The 17810-nt window shown below is 42.1% G+C and overlaps 1 protein-coding gene across 1 annotated transcript in view; it reads left to right on the top strand.

The window, feature by feature from the left end:
• The window catches only part of LOC128618991 (RNA-binding protein 25-like), a gene marked incomplete at its 5' end in the record, with an annotated part of 163168 nt that overhangs the window by 40166 nt on the left and 105192 nt on the right, over positions 1–17810 (top strand). The window contains one exon of the mRNA XM_053642769.1: positions 180–370. Coding sequence (XP_053498744.1) covers positions 180–370 — 191 coding nt within the window. The remainder of the gene's footprint in view (positions 1–179; positions 371–17810) is intronic.

Below are 17810 nucleotides of genomic sequence, written 5' to 3'. Positions count from 1 at the left end.
AGACAGAGAGAGATAGAGCACGAGAGAGAGAGAGAGATAGAGCACGAGAGAGAGAGAGATAGAGCACGAGAGAGAGAGAGAGAGAGAGCACGAGAGAGAGATAGAGCGAGAGACAGAGATAGAGTGAGAGAAGAGAGAGAGAGAGCGAGAGAGAGAGAGAGAGAGCACGAGAGAGAGAGAGAGAGATAGAGCACGAGAGAGAGAGAGATAGAGCACGAGAGAGAGAGAGAGAGAGAGATAGAGCACGAGAGAGAGAGAGAGAGATAGAGCACGAGAGAGAGAGAGATAGAGCACGAGAGAGAGAGAGAGAGAGAGATAGAGCACGAGAGAGAGAGAGAGATAGAGCACGAGAGAGAAAGAGAGAGAGAGAGCACGAGAGAGAGATAGAGCAAGAGACAGAGATAGAGTGAGAGAAGAGAGAGAGAGAGCGAGAGAAGATATATATATATATATATATCTTTAACATTAAACCTAGTACACTGTAAAACCGGATCAGTTCATTTAACTTTAATCCAAAGACACTTAAATATAACAAAAAATTTAACTCAAACTTTGTCATTTAAAATAATTTTTTGTTATATTTCAGTGTATCTGGCTTAAAGAAATTGATTTATCAGCTTAATTTTTTTGAGTTAATTGAACTTCTCCGGTTTCACAGCGTAGGCTATCAAAATAAATAAATAAATAAATAAAAATATTATTAACAAATGCTGCAAAAAACTGCCAATTCAGCCCGAAGTGTCTACTTTCATATGAGCCATTAATCATGACTGTGGTGTGTGACATCACAAACACATTTAATGCTGAACAACAGGCACAAATCCCTTGTTTTAGTTACTCAGTAGTGTCCACATGTCAGTCTGGTCCTAAGCGATTATCTTTGCAGATTATCCTGCGCTGCGTTGTCGTCCCGATTTAAATGAAAACTCTTATTGTTTTTCATAATTCTGTTGTTCGTTCAGGAAATGAAAGATGGATAAATATATAACGCAATATGAAACCTGAAAAAAAAAATGCTTGTAATTTAGTGTTAAAAATTAATTTCCAGGGACCTGTATCCACAAACACTATATCTAATAGTCATTTTGTTCTTATGAGAACACACACACACACACACACACACACACACACACACACACACACACACAAAATTACCGAGGTTTATCATTGAGCCAGACTGATAGTGTTGTGATGTTTCAACTTTCTTTGGAGATATTAATGAAGAATCAACTCTAAAGAATCAACTTTAAAGAAACAAATCTAACGAATCAACTCTAAAGAATCAAATCTAAAGAATCAACTCTAAAGAATCAAATCTAAAGAATCAACTCTAAAGAATCAAATCTAAAGAATCAAATCTAAAGAATCAAATCTAAAGAATCAACTCTAAAGAATCAACTCTAAAGTGTCCAAAGTATCAAAGAAAACTAATTTCATTTGTATTTGTCTCGTCAGACCTACGTTCCCGTCTCCCAACACACCTGAGTAAATCTTTAAGGTGCTGGTTTTGGAAACACTGCTGTATAGTATTAATATAGTATATACTGTACACTCACAGCATTAGCTTTATAGTAGCATACACTTGCTTAGCAACTTCACGATTTGCCGTAATTGTCAGAAAAACCTAGCTGTTTAAAACCTAGAACGATGGACTTGTCTGTGATGCTGAACTTTTCCTCCCTTGTGTTACAGACCAAATAAAAGCCTTGCAAACTCTAAATCCCAGGATAAAACCTCCTGTGTGAACTCATTTATAGTCGGAAACTTTTTTCAGCTGTGTGAGAGAATCCTCTGCGGATGTTTTTTTTTTATAGGGATGATTAGCGAGCCTATAGACATATGTTCAACCTCGATTTCTCTGCTGTAGTCAAACAGGAGTTAAACCACTGGGATTCAAGCAATACCGAGACCTTTTTGCTTCCTGTTCTTAGAAACACTCATCCTGCTTTCTCCCACACACACACACACACACACACACACACACACACACACACACACACGTAGTTTTCTAGTTCCCAGAGGCCTAATTAGAGTTAGCATGTGGTTGTGGAGAGTCGTACGATCCTCGATTCAGCCGTCTGTTTTGTTTGAGCGTTTGATCCCCGGACGTTTTTGATTTTCAGAGTCTGCCTGAGCCACTTTGTGTGTAAGTGTAGTAGTGTATGTAGAGGGTGTTAAAAAAAAAAAAAAGAAATCCAAATTCAACTGTTTTAAGACCTCGGATTACACTCTTCATCGTCTAACGCAAGTCTATTGAAATAGTTTCTTAAACTTTTTTGGTCTCAAGAAAAAAAAACAAATACAAATAAATGTCCATCATTAGGGGGCAGTAGAAGCGCGTCCGTAAATCGTGGAAAAGTGATCGGGCCGGTCGAGACCGTATTATGCGTTCACACTCTAAGGGCGCATTCGGGTAGTCGGTCATCAGGTTAGAACACAACACGTCCGAGAGCGTCTGAGCGAGATGGTCTCGGTCCACGTCCGAGTCAAGTCCACTCTGAATCGACTGACCTGCAGGAAGGGATTCAATCGTACTGTGTGTGTTCTATATATGAGCTGACAAACTGAGCCAAAGCACAGAGCTGTAGCGCTGCAGAAACGTCACGGGGAGATTTCTCTCTGGAAATTTGGACATGAGCGCCAAAAAGAGGAAATAAACGTCGGATGCGATACACAAAAAGTACCACAAACTATTCCATTTATATATAATTATACAGCATTATCATCTAAACACTCAGACAGCGCTAAAGTAGTACACATATTATATAGACCTATTTATACCATGGTCTGTCTGAATACTCGATTCTGATTGGCTGGAAGGTGTGCGTTCAAAACGTATAATACGCAGGTCAGTACAATCACCGTTCTAAATGAATGTGCTGCCTATAAACGACTGTAACCATAGTAACATACAGTTACAGTTCAATACAGCCGCAGGTAATTCACACACACACACACACACACACACACAATCTCTCTCTCTCTCTCTCTCTCTCTCTCGCTCTAATAACTATTTATGATAATTCATTCAAATAAATGTAATCTTATCGCACTACTTTATATCTGTGTATAATTTAGAGCGGGAAGAATTCTAGCTCTAACGACCCGTATGTAAAATAACGAACAGATATTAACTGTTATTTTGATCCTTTAGGTCAAATTTTGCACGGCGAGCATCATCGACAGATTAAACTTATCAACGCTGGCACGCGAATGTGGTGTAAGCGGGATAATCTACGCCATTTTAACGCACTCCGATTCGCGTCAGGTGCTTCTTCGCCTCTACACCACGCATTAAAATCGTGTAACGCACACCTAGCTGGGGATTATCCCTTACATAAATCATCTGAACACTAATGAACACGAATAAACAAGCGTTCTTGGTTCTCAGCCATGAAACAATCGGTGCTGAGGCGATAGCTGTTTAATCACGTTGTACGTATTTCTCCGTGTTATCTGTAGTAGTAAGAAATACAAAAATAACAGCAACTGTTGCACCTTTAACCCTGATTCAGACTCAGAAAAGGACGAGTAGGTGTGAAAGCGGGGATCAAACTGATCAGATCAAACTGGAGAAACCTCATCAGTGACGACGTTTACACAGACAGCAGTAATGTAATTATGGACCTTATTCTGAATAAGACGATATTGTGATTAAGGTGTTTACATGAGTCGCTTTTAGAATACTCCTTTCATGTTCCTGTTTTACGTGTTATAGAACACAGATGGATTAACGTCACACGTCATTACGTCCCCACGTCACGCCGTCCGACGTCCCTCCAGAATTTCACGTATCGACATACAGTTGGTCTTCGTTATGGGACCGTATACAGTTTTGGGTGTTTTTATTTTTAATTTTACGAAATCTTCAAGTGCGGTTCATTATTTGTCGTGCTGTACGTGCAAATAGACGACTGCTTGAAGCCGTGGGCTGTGTCCCAAACCGCGTACTTAACAATTGTATAGTATATAGAAATACATGGATTTTTCCTACTATATAGCAGGTAAGTACGCGGTTTAGGACGCAGTCGTGCTCTCTTGTTTGTCGTAAAATGGTTGAGCGCTGCCGTGTGTGTACGTGTCCTGTCGCACAATGCGGTGAAAACTCCCACACGACGTTAATAGTGTGATTAAGGTGTGTACATGTCTGTAACGCATGTCGATAACGCGACTAAAACAGGAAATACTCCACACGTCTTAATTCCGTCTGTGTTTACTTCGAGTATGACTTTAATCGGATTAAGGTCCTCAATAATCTCTGTTTACATGCTAGTTTCTTAATCAGAGTATCGTCTTAATCGGGTTCATATCGGATTATCGTCGTCCATGTAAACGTACTGATTGAGGCAAAAAAAAAAAACCATCACATCACATCACTTGCATCCTCAACCTCTCAATAAAGCAAAAAAAAAAGAAAAAAAGAAAAGAAAAAAGTTTCCTTTTCTGACTGGCGTCTTGGCTCTGGGTTTTGGCCGTGTTATATATGTATTTTAAATTGTTTGATGAGAGTTTCTTCACGTTCAAGGCTGTGGAGATTAAATAAGACTGTCTGAGCCTGAGGAAGAGCGTTCTGTATGAACAGAGTGTTAATTAGAAAACACTGAGCTGCTAATTTGCGAGATGTTTATGTTGGAGACTCATGAGCCTCAGGGTTAGCATGGAGCATCACACACACACACACACACACACACACACACACACACACCGACACGAGGCGTCCTTGACGGGATGGTTTAATCCCGAGGACGAAGCCTCGTAAGGGTGTGTCAAGTGTGTGAGAACCTGATTTTGTGTTTCTGCGTAAACAATGCCGTACGTATAGTGCATTTACGTCCTACACGTGTTCAAGATGTCTCCTCTAATGAAAATAAATAGAATTAATTAACAGCACTGTCACACGGGCTTGTTGACTTCCTGCTTCCCGCTCTTGCTCGCTCCGGCTTTAAACGCTCTCTCCCCCACCATCGCTCGCAGCCGTCTCTCCTCATTAGCGTCGTTTTGTCTCATTACTCGTTGCTTTATGAAGTCGTGAAGCCTACGCGTGGCGCTTTGAAGACGAGATGATCAGGACAGATATTTGTAGAGTCGTGTCAGATTGAAGTGTTAATGGATAGCGAGTTCACGAAGCCACTTTAAAGTGACATTACTGAGGGGAGTAAGGATGGACACTTCGCTCCTGACATCCTCAACGTGGAAAAAAAAACAACTCCGCGAGTTCATCTACACGTAGCTAATCATAGTGTAATTACGGTGTACTGTATGCATGTGCTGGTCCTTTCAGATGAGGTACGTTTCTGCTGCTTTGATTTAAAAACACTCGGCCAGAGTTTTAGTTCTCGCGTGTCCAGAGTTCCTGAGGCTGGAAAATGCTTCAGAAAACCAAGCTATCAAGACACTTCTACCACGAAAGATAGCTAAAGATCAGATATCAGCGTGTTAGCATTGTTACCATCGCCACTGAAAAGCTCATTGATAGCCAAGTTACCACTCTATAAACACATCAAATTTGAAGCATGCTGGCAGACAGACAGACAGACAGACAGACAGACAGGAATGCTTACAGACAGACATATAGACAGCAATGCAGACATACAGACAGAGAGGCATGCTGACAGACAGACAGACAGACAGAGAGGCATGCTGACAGACAGATGGACAGACAGACAGAAAGAGAGGCATGCTGACAGACAGACAGACAGACAGAGAGGCAGACGGACAGGAATGATGACAGACAATCATACATACATACAAACAGGCAGACAGATATAGAGGCATGACAGACAGACAAATAGAGAGGCATGCTGACAGACAGGCAGACAGAAATGCTGACATACAGACAGAGAGCCATACTCACAGACAGCCAGACAGACAGACAGACAGAGAGGCATGCTGGCAGACAGACATACATACAGATTGACAGAAAGGTATTCTGACAGACAGACAGACAGACAGAGGGGCATGCTGGCAGACAGACAGAGGGGCATGCTGAGAGACAGACAGACAGACAGAGGGGCATGCTGGCAGACAGACAGAGAGGCATGCTGGCAGACAGACAGACAGACAGACAGACAGAGGGGCATGCTGGCAGACAGACAGACAGACAGACAGAGGGGCATGCTGGCAGACAGACAGAGAGCCATGCTGGCAGACAGACAGACAGACAGAGGGGCATGCTGGGAGACAGACAGACAGACAGAGGGGCATGCTGGGAGACAGACAAACAGACAGACAGAGGGGCATGCTGGCAGACAGACAGACAGACAGACAGACAGAGGGGCATGCTGGCAGACAGACAGACAGACAGACAGACAGACAGACAGAGGGGCATGCTGGCAGATAGACAGAGAGGCATGCTGGCAGACAGACAGACAGACAGACAGACAGAGGGGCATGCTGGCAGACAGACAGACAGACAGACAGACAGAGAGGCATCCTGGCAGACAGACAGAGAGGCATGCTGGCAGACCGACAGACAGACAGAGGGGCATGCTGGGAGACAGACAAACAGACAGACAGAGGGGCATGCTGGCAGACAGACAGACAGACAGACAGACAGACAGACAGAGGGGCATGCTGGCAGACAGACAGAGAGGCATGCTGGCAGACAGACAGACAGACAGACAGACAGAGGGGCATGCTGGCAGACAGACAGACAGACAGACAGACAGAGGGGCATGCTGGCAGACAGACAGAGAGGCATGCTGGCAGACCGACAGACAGACAGAGGGGCATGCTGGGAGACAGACAAACAGACAGACAGAGGGGCATGCTGGCAGACAGACAGACAGACAGACAGACAGAGGGGCATGCTGGCAGACAGACAGAGAGGCATGCTGGCAGACAGACAGACAGACAGACAGACAGAGGGGCATCCTGGCAGACAGACAGAGAGGCATGGCGACTCTTTGAACCAGCTCTTTCAAGCAAATGTTTAGAGCTCTCTCACGTATCTGAATATTTTTGAATGCCTTTTAATGCGTGATATCTCAAGAACAAGTGGTGGAGTGTTTGTAGGATCTATAAAGAACTATCATCATAACCAGCGGGTGAACTGAATAGATTTTGGAATGGATCCAAACAGGGTCAAGGTCACAACAAGGTCAAATGTCTGAAATAGTTATTCATTAATAGTTAAAGCATTATTATTAGCATTATGAAACTAAACGGATCCTTCATTAATGAACACGTTAATGACCTGCAGCGCGACCGCGATTCAAATCCATCCGATAGTAAGAAGGTCCGACTGCCCTGCTGCTTACTAGAAAGATGCAGTGCGATGTATCGAGCACATGAACTTACTGTAATATTTATATTATATATTTATAAAACATATTTAATATGCTTAATAATATCAAATATCAATGGGGAATATACTTCAAATATATTTCTCTCATATGAATTCATCGGGGTGCCAATAATTGTTGCACACCTAAATTTAACAAAGATATATATATATATATATATATATATATATATATATATATATATATATATATATATATATATTGATAAACCTGTGTTTTATATGAAATCCACAAGAGCAGAGTAGTTTTGTGAGTTCTTTGAGCAAAAGATCAAAAGATTAAACAATAAAGACAATTCCTCACAGCCTTCTTAGCTCATATTCTCCAAGGGTGCCAATATTAATGGAGGGCACTGTATAATTTTCATAAAAATCGAGCTGACGTATATACAGACTTTATACAGTACGCAAAGCAAGGAATAAAAATTATTTTGTTCGATAAAGAACAATATTAGCCGGTTTTCGAAATTAAAAACTCGCAACGAATCATTTGAACCAAAATGAGTCGACTCATTGACCCCAAGAAAAAGAAAAAAAAAAGAAAAGCCGCTATTTGCATCACTAGGGGAAATCCGCAGCCGTCTTAATCAAAAGTTTTGGTTTCAGAGCTCATTAATATTCAATAATCAGCCAAGACACATGAGCCATATCACAGGATATGCACGAGACTGCACTGCACTGCGTTATATATCTTTTTATAGTAGCTAATATATATTATTTATCATGCACATATATAAAATGAAATGAACCCTGAATATATCGATTGAGCCGTGTAGTTCACACCATTTCCAGTGCACTACTTGTAGCAATAAATAATTCTAATTAGCCTGGAGTCATATGCTCCAAATGTGACTTTCCATTTTCCACTCACACGACTCAATAGAAATGAATAGTAATTGAACTCTGCATAATCCCCTGCGCTGACTTAACACACGCGGCGTTCATTTGTGACCGTGTGGACTTCTAGGAACACTAAGGTTTTAATTTAACACTGGGGATTTTTTCTTTTTTCCCTCCGTGCTATTATGCTCTTAATCATTAACCAGCTCAATCCCTCGGGGTTTTCTAATAGCGTGGCTGTAAAACGCTAATCTCGGAACACAGAGCGCGCCTCGCTGAACGTTAACTTGTCGAAATGAAGACATCAGACGTGTATTAATGCTATTTATAATCTTGTCGTATTAAAACGCTGTGTATATTTTCTCAGAAATACCCCACGCATGGCTGCGGGCACATCCGGACGCTCAGGGTCATTCGTTTATTTTTCGAGGTGAGGCAGCAATTAAAGCCACACGGAGGCTTTTTAGCCACAAGAGCTAGTGACGTTCGCTTAAACCGAACAAACGGTCAGCGGACAAACAGGCCGTAAACAAGCTAATAAATAATTCAGGAGAAATAAATCACAGATAAATGAGGCGAGCGGATGTATTACAGTACTGCAATCTGATTCAGGAAGAGTGGAAAGATAGACAGATTGAGAAATAGACAGACAGACAGACAGACAGAACTACAGTACCTACAGTAGGATAAGGCTTCAGTTTTCCCAGACAGATAGACAGACAATATCTAGTATAAGCTTTAACTTTCCTAGGCAGACAGACAGATTGATAATATCTACAGGTAGATAGATAGATAGATAGACAGATAGATAGGATCTAGGATAAAGCTTTAACTTTCTCAGACAGGTGTGCCACAAACAGCAGACTGGAAGACAGACAGACAGACAGATATATAGAAAGACAGACAGTATCTAGTATAAGCTTTAACTTTCCTAGACAGACAGACAGACAGACAGACAGATATATAGAAAGACAGACAGTATCTAGTATAAGCTTTAACTTTCCCAGACAGACAGACAGACAGACAGATATATAGAAAGACAGACAGTATCTAGTATAAGCTTTAACTTTCCTAGGCAGACAGACAGATTGATATCTACAAATAGATAGACAAATAGACAGATAGATAGATAGATAGATAGATAGATAGATAGATAGATAGATAGAATCTAGGATAAAGCTTTAACTTTCTCAGACAGACAGGTGTGCCACAGACAGGCAGATAGACAGATGTACAGACAGACAGCTATATAGAAAGACAGACAGTATCTAGTATAAAGCTTGGACTTTCCCAGACAGACAGACTGACAGATAGACAGACAGATGGATAGATAGATAGATAGATAGATAGATAGATAGGATAAAGCCTTGACTTTCTCAGACAGACAGACAGACAGGTGTGCCACAGACAGCAGACAGACTGACAGATATATAGAAAGACAGACAGTATATAGGATAAAGCTTTAACATTAACAGACAGACAGATAGACAGGCAAACCAACTGACAGACAAACAGGCATGCTCACAGACAGACAGACAGACAAACAGGCATGCTCACAGACAGACAGACAGACAGACAGACAAACAGGCATGCATACAGACAGACAGACAGTCAAACAGGCGTGCACACAGACAGACAGACAGTGAGGCATGCATACAGACAGACAGGCAAACCAACTGGCAGACAAACAGGCATGCTCACAGACAGACAAACCAACTGGCAGACAAACAGGCATGCTCACAGACAGACAGACAGACAAACAGGCATGCATACAGACAGACAGACAGTGAGGCATACACAGAGACAGACAGACAGACAAACAGGCATGCTCACAGACAGACAGACAAACAGGCATGCACACAAACAGACAGACAGACAAACAGGCATGCATACAGACAGACAGACAGTCAAACAGGCGTGCACACAGACAGACAGACAGCAAGGCATGCATACAGACAGACAGGCAAACCAACTGGCAGACAAACAGGCATGCTCACAGACAGACAGACAGACAAACAGGCATGCATACAGACAGACAGACAGTGAGGCATACACACAGACAGACAGACAGACAAACAGGCATGCTCACAGACAGACAGACAAACAGGCATGCACACAGACAGACAGACACACAAACAGGCATGCATACAGACAGACAGACAGTGAGGCATACACACAGACAGACAGACAGACAAACAGGCATGCTCACAGACAGACAGACAGACAAACAGGCATGCATACAGACAGACAGACAGTGAGGCATACACACAGACAGACAGACAGACAAACAAGCATGCACACAGACAGACAGACAAACAGGCATGCACACAGACAGACAGACAGACAGACAGGCATGCACACAGACAGACAGACAGACAGACAAACAGGCATGCACACAGACAGACAGACAGACAGACAAACAGGCATGCACACAGACAGACAGACAGGCAGACAGACAAACAGGCATGCACACAGAGAGACAGACAGACAAACAGGCATGAACACAGAGAGACAGACAGTCAAACAGGCGTGCACACAGACAGACAAACAGTGAGGCATGCACACAGACAGACAGGCAAACCAACTGACAGACAAACAGGCATGCTCACAGACAGACAGACAGACAAACAGGCATGCTCACAGACAGACAGACAGACAATCAGGCATGCTCACAGACAGACAGACAGACAAACAAGCATGCACACAGACAGACAGACAGACAGACAAACAGGCGTGCACACAGACAGACAGACAGACAGACAGTCAGAAATGCTGACATACAAACAGAATGACAGACAGACATACAGGCAGAGAAGCATGGCAGCAGACACATGCTCTGATATCCAGATAGATACAGAAAGACAGGTGGATAGATAAAGAGACTAAACAGATAGACAGGCAGATGAACAGACAAACAGATAAACTGATCACTAGACAGACAGACAGAAAGACATACAGACAGACAGACACATAATAATCAGCTGATAGACAGACAGGGTGAGAAGTAGATAGATAAAGAGACAGACAGACACTTTGCTTGTGTAACTGATAAGAGACGTTTGTTTCTCAGCGCACTTTACTTTGTGAGCTGCTGCAGTATTTTTCACCATGCTTCCTGACTGAAGTGAATGAAGTGCACTTCGCTGTTACTCCCTGCACGCTCCTGTAAAGTGTGTGACGTATCGAGCACGTCCAGGAGATTACTCCGTTCCGAGCGGTAGCGGATGGATTACACAGTAAAGTCCAGCTGTTGTTCATCCGTCACAAAGCCGAGGATTTCAGGATTTCATCTACAAACACACCGCCAGTGTCCGAGTCCTGCCTCGCAGTGGGGTGAAGTGCACAGCGTGTAGGACGTCCTGTAATAACCTCCTGAAGCAGAGCGGGATCAGACTGGAAGCTGAAATATTCTTTTATTGTCTAAAAGTCCAGCTGTGACTTGGAGAAATCAATACATCTGTAAGACAGTTGTACAAACTATACTATAAACTACGCACCTGCTAGTTCACATTAGCACGCATCAGTGCTACAGAGAACCATTCAATTTCTATATATGTGTGCCACACAGAGACAACTTTAGCAGCGAGCAACCTAGAGACAGCGCAACAAGCGATAAATCGACAGATCCAAACAATCCTATACCGCTAACTTTAGTCGTATGCTAGTACAGTTAGCTTGCTTTGCTGCTCTGACAAAGAAGCTAGTACAGAGCTGAGCATGCAGCGTGTAAATCAAGCAACCAATCTTCACACTGATTAGCGTGCTGCTTAATTTCTGCTTAACTAGTTAGCGCTAGATATACAGCCATGCTGAAAAAAAAAAACACCCCCCAATAGAAACCATCACAAAACTTCTAATGGTTTCCACTACAAATGCCATTACAAACCATCAACTAACTATTTAAACTATTACCATTAGCATTATAGGTCCTTAATGGTTTCCACTAGACATAACACGCCATCAATAGAAGGCAATAAATTACCAGTAGAGACCCACAGGGACCATTACAGTTTCCATTAAAACCAATACAATTCCCATTATTGCTGTTACGACCATTACAAATTCTGTGAAGGTTTCTATTGTTTTGTTTTTTTTTCTTCAGCAGGGGTTATATAGCTACTATGATTTCTCAGCAGAACTAAAGAATCCTGGACATGTAGCCACGCCCACATGTGAGAAACTACAAGCGAACTTCGAGTGTCAATGTAGGGTGAGGTTTATACTCCATCTTGGGGGAAATTTGAGGAATGAAAAAGTAGAAAACCTTAATTTTTTTTAAAAAATGGACAAAAAAAACAAAAAACGGTCTCGATATAAGTAAAATTCCTGTAGTTTTCCATCAACAAAATCAAGACGGAAACCGACAATAACCAAATGAACTACAATTTTAGTCAAAGGACTCAAATGAAAACAAACACTGATTTCTTTCATCATCTTCACCTACTTACGTGTGTACGTTAAAGAGAAAAAACGGGCAAAACTTTTGTTTGTATGTCTACTGTACCTTTAATTTGTACATTTATCCGAGAAACTACATTTTACATACTGTAGATTACCTTCAATTTATTCTAAAACCTAATTAATCAGTTCAACGATGGTCTTTAAGGTGCAATCAGCATAAAATATACCATTTGGTACCTTTATTTATTTATATATATATATATATATATATATATATATATATATATATATATATATATATTTTTTTTTTTAAAGTAAAAGATTAATCACTTGAAGGCAAAGTTGGCTTAGGCTGTACCACTTGGAAAAGGCGGCGGGGGTGGGGGTGGTGGGGTATAGCTGATTCGGATTTTCTCCACTTAACGGACTCCCCAGGTTGTGCCGAACGTGAGTACAGCTAAAAGGTCTCGTTTACCATCAAACATCACTGTGATTTCGCCAAATCGAGTAAAAAAAATAAAATAAAAAAGCACTAAAAACTCTGTAAGTTGTATTGCAAATTTTGAAAAAAAGCCGCAGCAAAATCAAGCATTTTTGTCTGCAACAATCACACACACACACACACACACACACAAAAAAAACCCTCAATCCTGTACGGAGTGAATTAATAACTAGGCTTGATTGTGTGTTTATGAGCAGGAGACAACGCAAATCCATTTTTCATAAATGTAATCCCGCTAATCACCATAAAATATGACCAACCCACACAGACTTTTCTACAACCTCCTGATTACAACTCCGACATGGCCACAGCGCTGTTATACTCTTGATTCTGATGGATCAGAAGGTTTAAAAGTAGTGCGGATATATGGTTTAAATGAACGCCCTGGTACTACCTTATTGTTTCTATAGTAACAGCTGACTCACAGGGGCTCGTAGGACGGATGCCGCACTTAAACGTATTTTTTAAAAAAACCCGTGTGTAATTGTCGATATGGTGAGGCTTTCTGTAATGAGACGTGTATGCAACATTTATGGAAGGAGTCTCCAGTGTCAGTGCTTTGTCACGGTCAGAGGTAAAGGAAGAGCTTACATTTCCTGGGTTTCTCGGCGCGTTTATTAAATTCATTTCACGAATTTAAATTGTAATTGTTGGCGCGATACACGAGGAATAAAAAGCTTTAAGAAAGACGTAGTGTTTCATTTCTTACATATTGTACCCTTCATGCTACGTCAGAACCCTTACCGCGATGTGCAGCTGCTGAACTGAGAAAAATGTCCCTCGTAAAGAACTTGCGATAAATTGCGGGAAGTTATTAGTGGAATATTCCTCACTGTAATCTTCAGTACACATTGGCAGCTAATAAAAACAACTCCAGGCCATAAAGCGTTGCTGGATTTAATGACTTGAACCCAAGCCAAGGCTTTTTTCCTCCATTCCATTCTGACAATTTTCTACCGGAGGACGGCTTAATGAACGGCGTTATTATTCAGTGTTCTTATGAAAAATGAAAATCCTAAAATAAGTCCCTACTGCTGTGAGAAATATAGCCGAACACTTACGCCGTGTTTGCCTTTGGGTCGCATGTTTCCTTTCTTCCTGGAGTTTAGCATGCAGCGCACGCTGCGGTTTACCGAGAGATTAAGTGAGATCATTTATAAATATTACATAATGACAGTGTGTAAGAGGATTATGGAATTAAAACTCCATATCTCATTAATATCTATGAGTGCAGTTGTATGCCATTATGCAAAAAATTATGAGTCAGCTAATTAGGAAATGTTGGATTCGACTGCTGGAAAGAGACGCTAATTACAAATCATTAAGAGCTGACCAATAAGAAGGCTCGTCTGAATGCTAATAAACAGCTGAGCCTTTTTCAGGGGAGGATTTATTCTTCTGCTTAATACGGGTGATGAGAGAGGACAGGTGAACTTTGTGTGCAGAAGCAGAAAGCAGCAACTGAACGGATCGTTCTGGATTTGTCTTTGTGCTGGAGTTTTAGGTGAAGAATGAAATCCTCCATGTCATCCTGTTATAGGAAATTAATCAAGGAGAGCGTATGAGAGCGTGTGATGAAGCGGAGTCACCGTTACCCTCACCCTGAAGTTGATTATGTTCCAATAACAAGAGGTCATGAAGTGTGGTATTTGGGATTTTCTTCACAGCTCTCACAATGTTTCTTTCATCAACTGTTGTTTCATTTTCTTTGTTTTTCTTCAGTGGTTTCTTTCGTTTTCAGGACACTCTACAGTATATTGTTGTATTGGCTCTGCCCAATGCTTGTGCAGTGCCCCTGACTGAGTTACCATCTTCTTTCAGCTTCAAAATGGCTTGCTTTTCTCCCATAGACAGCTCTCTGGTCTTCATGTTGGTTTATCCTTTTCAACAACAAACGCTTTCTTCAAAGGAAAAACCTAGGGCTCAAACCATTCAGAGCGTAAATCTAAAAGGACACGCCCGAGCAGCGAGAAACACCTGTCGGTCACATGTTCCAGTATTTTTGATCACTCGAAAAAATGAGTGGGTTCAAAACGAAAGGGGTCATGTTTTAGGTTGTCGAACACATCCAGATGAAAATATCAGCAATGTAAAGCTGAAATTCTTATCTGTCGTCTCATCTTTTAATCTCAAACCCAAATGTCTTTAGTGTAAAACAACCAAAACAAAACAAAACAAAAAAACCTGTTTCAGTCTCAAATTTATAAAAGGCGGGAGATGAGAGGAAAGAGATTCCCGCCTCTGCCCTGTGTGCGCAGAGCTCTGTTCTCCCCTGCTTCAAAGGATTCCTCCGGACACTCTGGTTTCCTCCCCCAGTCCAAAGACATGCGTTGTAGGCTGATTGGTATCTCTAAATTGTCCACAGTGTGTGAACGGGTGTGTGAGTGTGTGTGCGATTGTGCCCTGCGATGGGCTGGCCCCCTGTCCAGAGTGTCCCCTGCCTTGTGCCCAGAGTCCCCTGGGATAGGCTCTAGGCTCCCCGCGACCCTGTGTAGGATAAGTGGTACAGATAATGGATGGATGGATGGATGCAGAATATATTAGTATGGTTCGTATGTGCCTACATTGATTCGTATGTTTATAGTATGATATTACATTTAAATTAGATGCAGTAGTAGTATGTGTAGCGTGTAATAAATATGTACAATATATCAATATATTGTACAGAGAGAGAGGACTTAGTCCCGAGTAGCATTAAAGTGGTAATAGTGCCCTTAGAAATATTGCAACATGCCAAAAGTGACAGAAACATGAGATTGTCCACAAGTGTCCTTGAGCTGTCAGTGAGGTGACCAGTGTGTGGGAGGTAGTGGAGGCATGAGTGATAGAGTGCAAGAAGAAGTAATGACTGGAGTACAGTTTATCCAGGATCCTGATGGCCTGCAGGAACGGGAAGAAACTGTTCTTCATCCTGCTGCTCCTGGATTGAATGCTGTGGTACCGTCTGCCTGATGGCATTCTGGTGACCAGTCTCTGTGCTGGGTGATTACAGGCTGGGGTGATTTTGAGAGCCTTCCTCAGACATCATGTGTAGAAGTTGTCCTGTAAAGCTGGCAGTTTGTTGACAATAATGAGGTCAGCTGCTGTCACGACTCTCTGGAGGATCTTTGCTGCCAAACTAGACAGTCATGCACCCAGTCAGCGTGCTCTCTATGGTGCACTTGTAGAAGTTGTTCAGGATTTTGGTGGGGAGACCAAACTCCCTGAGCCCCCGCAGGGGTTGCTGACGAACAGATTTCACCACTGTCTAAGTGCGAAGGGACCAGGTCAGGTCTTTGGTGAGGTGCACACTGAGGAACTTGATACTCCTGACTCTTTCCACAGCAGCCTCACTGATATATAAGAGTGTTCGTTCTTCATTCTTCTTCCAGACATACCGCTGATCCATCGTGCCGAAAAGTTCCAATTTTGTTTCATCGCTCCACAGAACAGAATCCCAAACCTTCTATGGATTATTTATGTGATTCTGAGCGACTTTTCTTGTGCTTTTGGGTCAGTAGTGGTGAACGTCTTGGAGTTCTGGCATGGAAACCTTCTGCGTTTAGTACACGCCTTACTGTGCTCACCGAAACCTCAGTGCCTGTTACACCGAGTCTCGCTGCAGGTCTTTTACAGTCACTCGAGGGTTTTTCACAACCTGCCTTCTCACAAATCTGCTTGCAGCCGTCGATAGCTTCCTTTTTCTGCCCCGTCCGGGTATCTCACACGTTTTCTACCCCTAGCCAGTTGAGGTATTTCACGTGTTCCAGCTCAAGAACATCTGGTGCAACTAATGAAGCCCTTGATTAGTTTAGCATCAGGTGTGCTCAAGACAACACCTGTTTTACATATTTGTGCTGTTGTGAGGGACTCTCTTCAGGGGGGTGAATCATTTTGAAACTGGAGAAGTCATTATAACTTGCATTTTCAGGTGAATTCGTGGAAACCACTCGAAGCATTCGTCGTGTTGAACTATTTCGATCGCTTTTGTTTGATTTGTTCATCGCAAACCGCTGAAAGTCTGTAGAAGGTGTTCAGCTCATCAGGCCGTGAGACAGATGGTCCTCCATCACAGATTTTATCTCCTTTGTAGTCTGTGATCTTTGATAATCCAGTACTTTCGGAGGCGACGTTTGGAGTCAACTTCAATTTCCCTTCGCAGTTGAATTCCTCATTAATAGGAGTGTTATGGAGTCCTTTGAGGTGAGTGTGTACAGGTTACTCAATGCTAAACTGGTAGCTATATACTTCAATTAGCTTGGTCGCTCCAGTGCCAAACTAAAGAAGCATGTCTCAGCTGATGGATGGACTACATTTGGAGTAAGCGGACATTGCGTTTCACTTTTGCCTGAGCTGTTCCTTTAAGTAATGGACTTGAGGTTCAGCTGAGGAAAGTGCCGCATTCATTTTTAATAAGTGGTGAAATAAGAAGGTGTTGCTACCGAACACTCAGGGTCGATCGGGTTCGATTTTGCTTTCGATCGGACTTCTACGCAGAAGATGTTCTGTGTGTTAGCTCCCTTTTTTAGTTCGCATGGCATGAAGCCAATTCCCGGCATTCGTTGCGTCTGAATTTTTCTATTTCATCTGAGGATTTGTCAAAAAGCTAATAAACGGATTTGTCTCAGTTTTACATAATTTATTCATGAATAATGAGAATAAACCGAGCAAAGGTTTGCGTTTCATAAACACAAAGCTCTCAGGAGCACCTCTGTGAAAAACAACAACAACAAAAAAACAACAACAGCAACAACAACAAAAAATATACACCCAGCTTGGGATTTA

Source organism: Ictalurus furcatus, chromosome 15 (genome assembly GCF_023375685.1).
Source record: "Ictalurus furcatus strain D&B chromosome 15, Billie_1.0, whole genome shotgun sequence".
NCBI lineage: Eukaryota > Metazoa > Chordata > Actinopteri > Siluriformes > Ictaluridae > Ictalurus > Ictalurus furcatus.
Note: the sequence above shows the minus strand (reverse complement) of the source record. Positions and strands in the feature narration are given on the sequence as shown.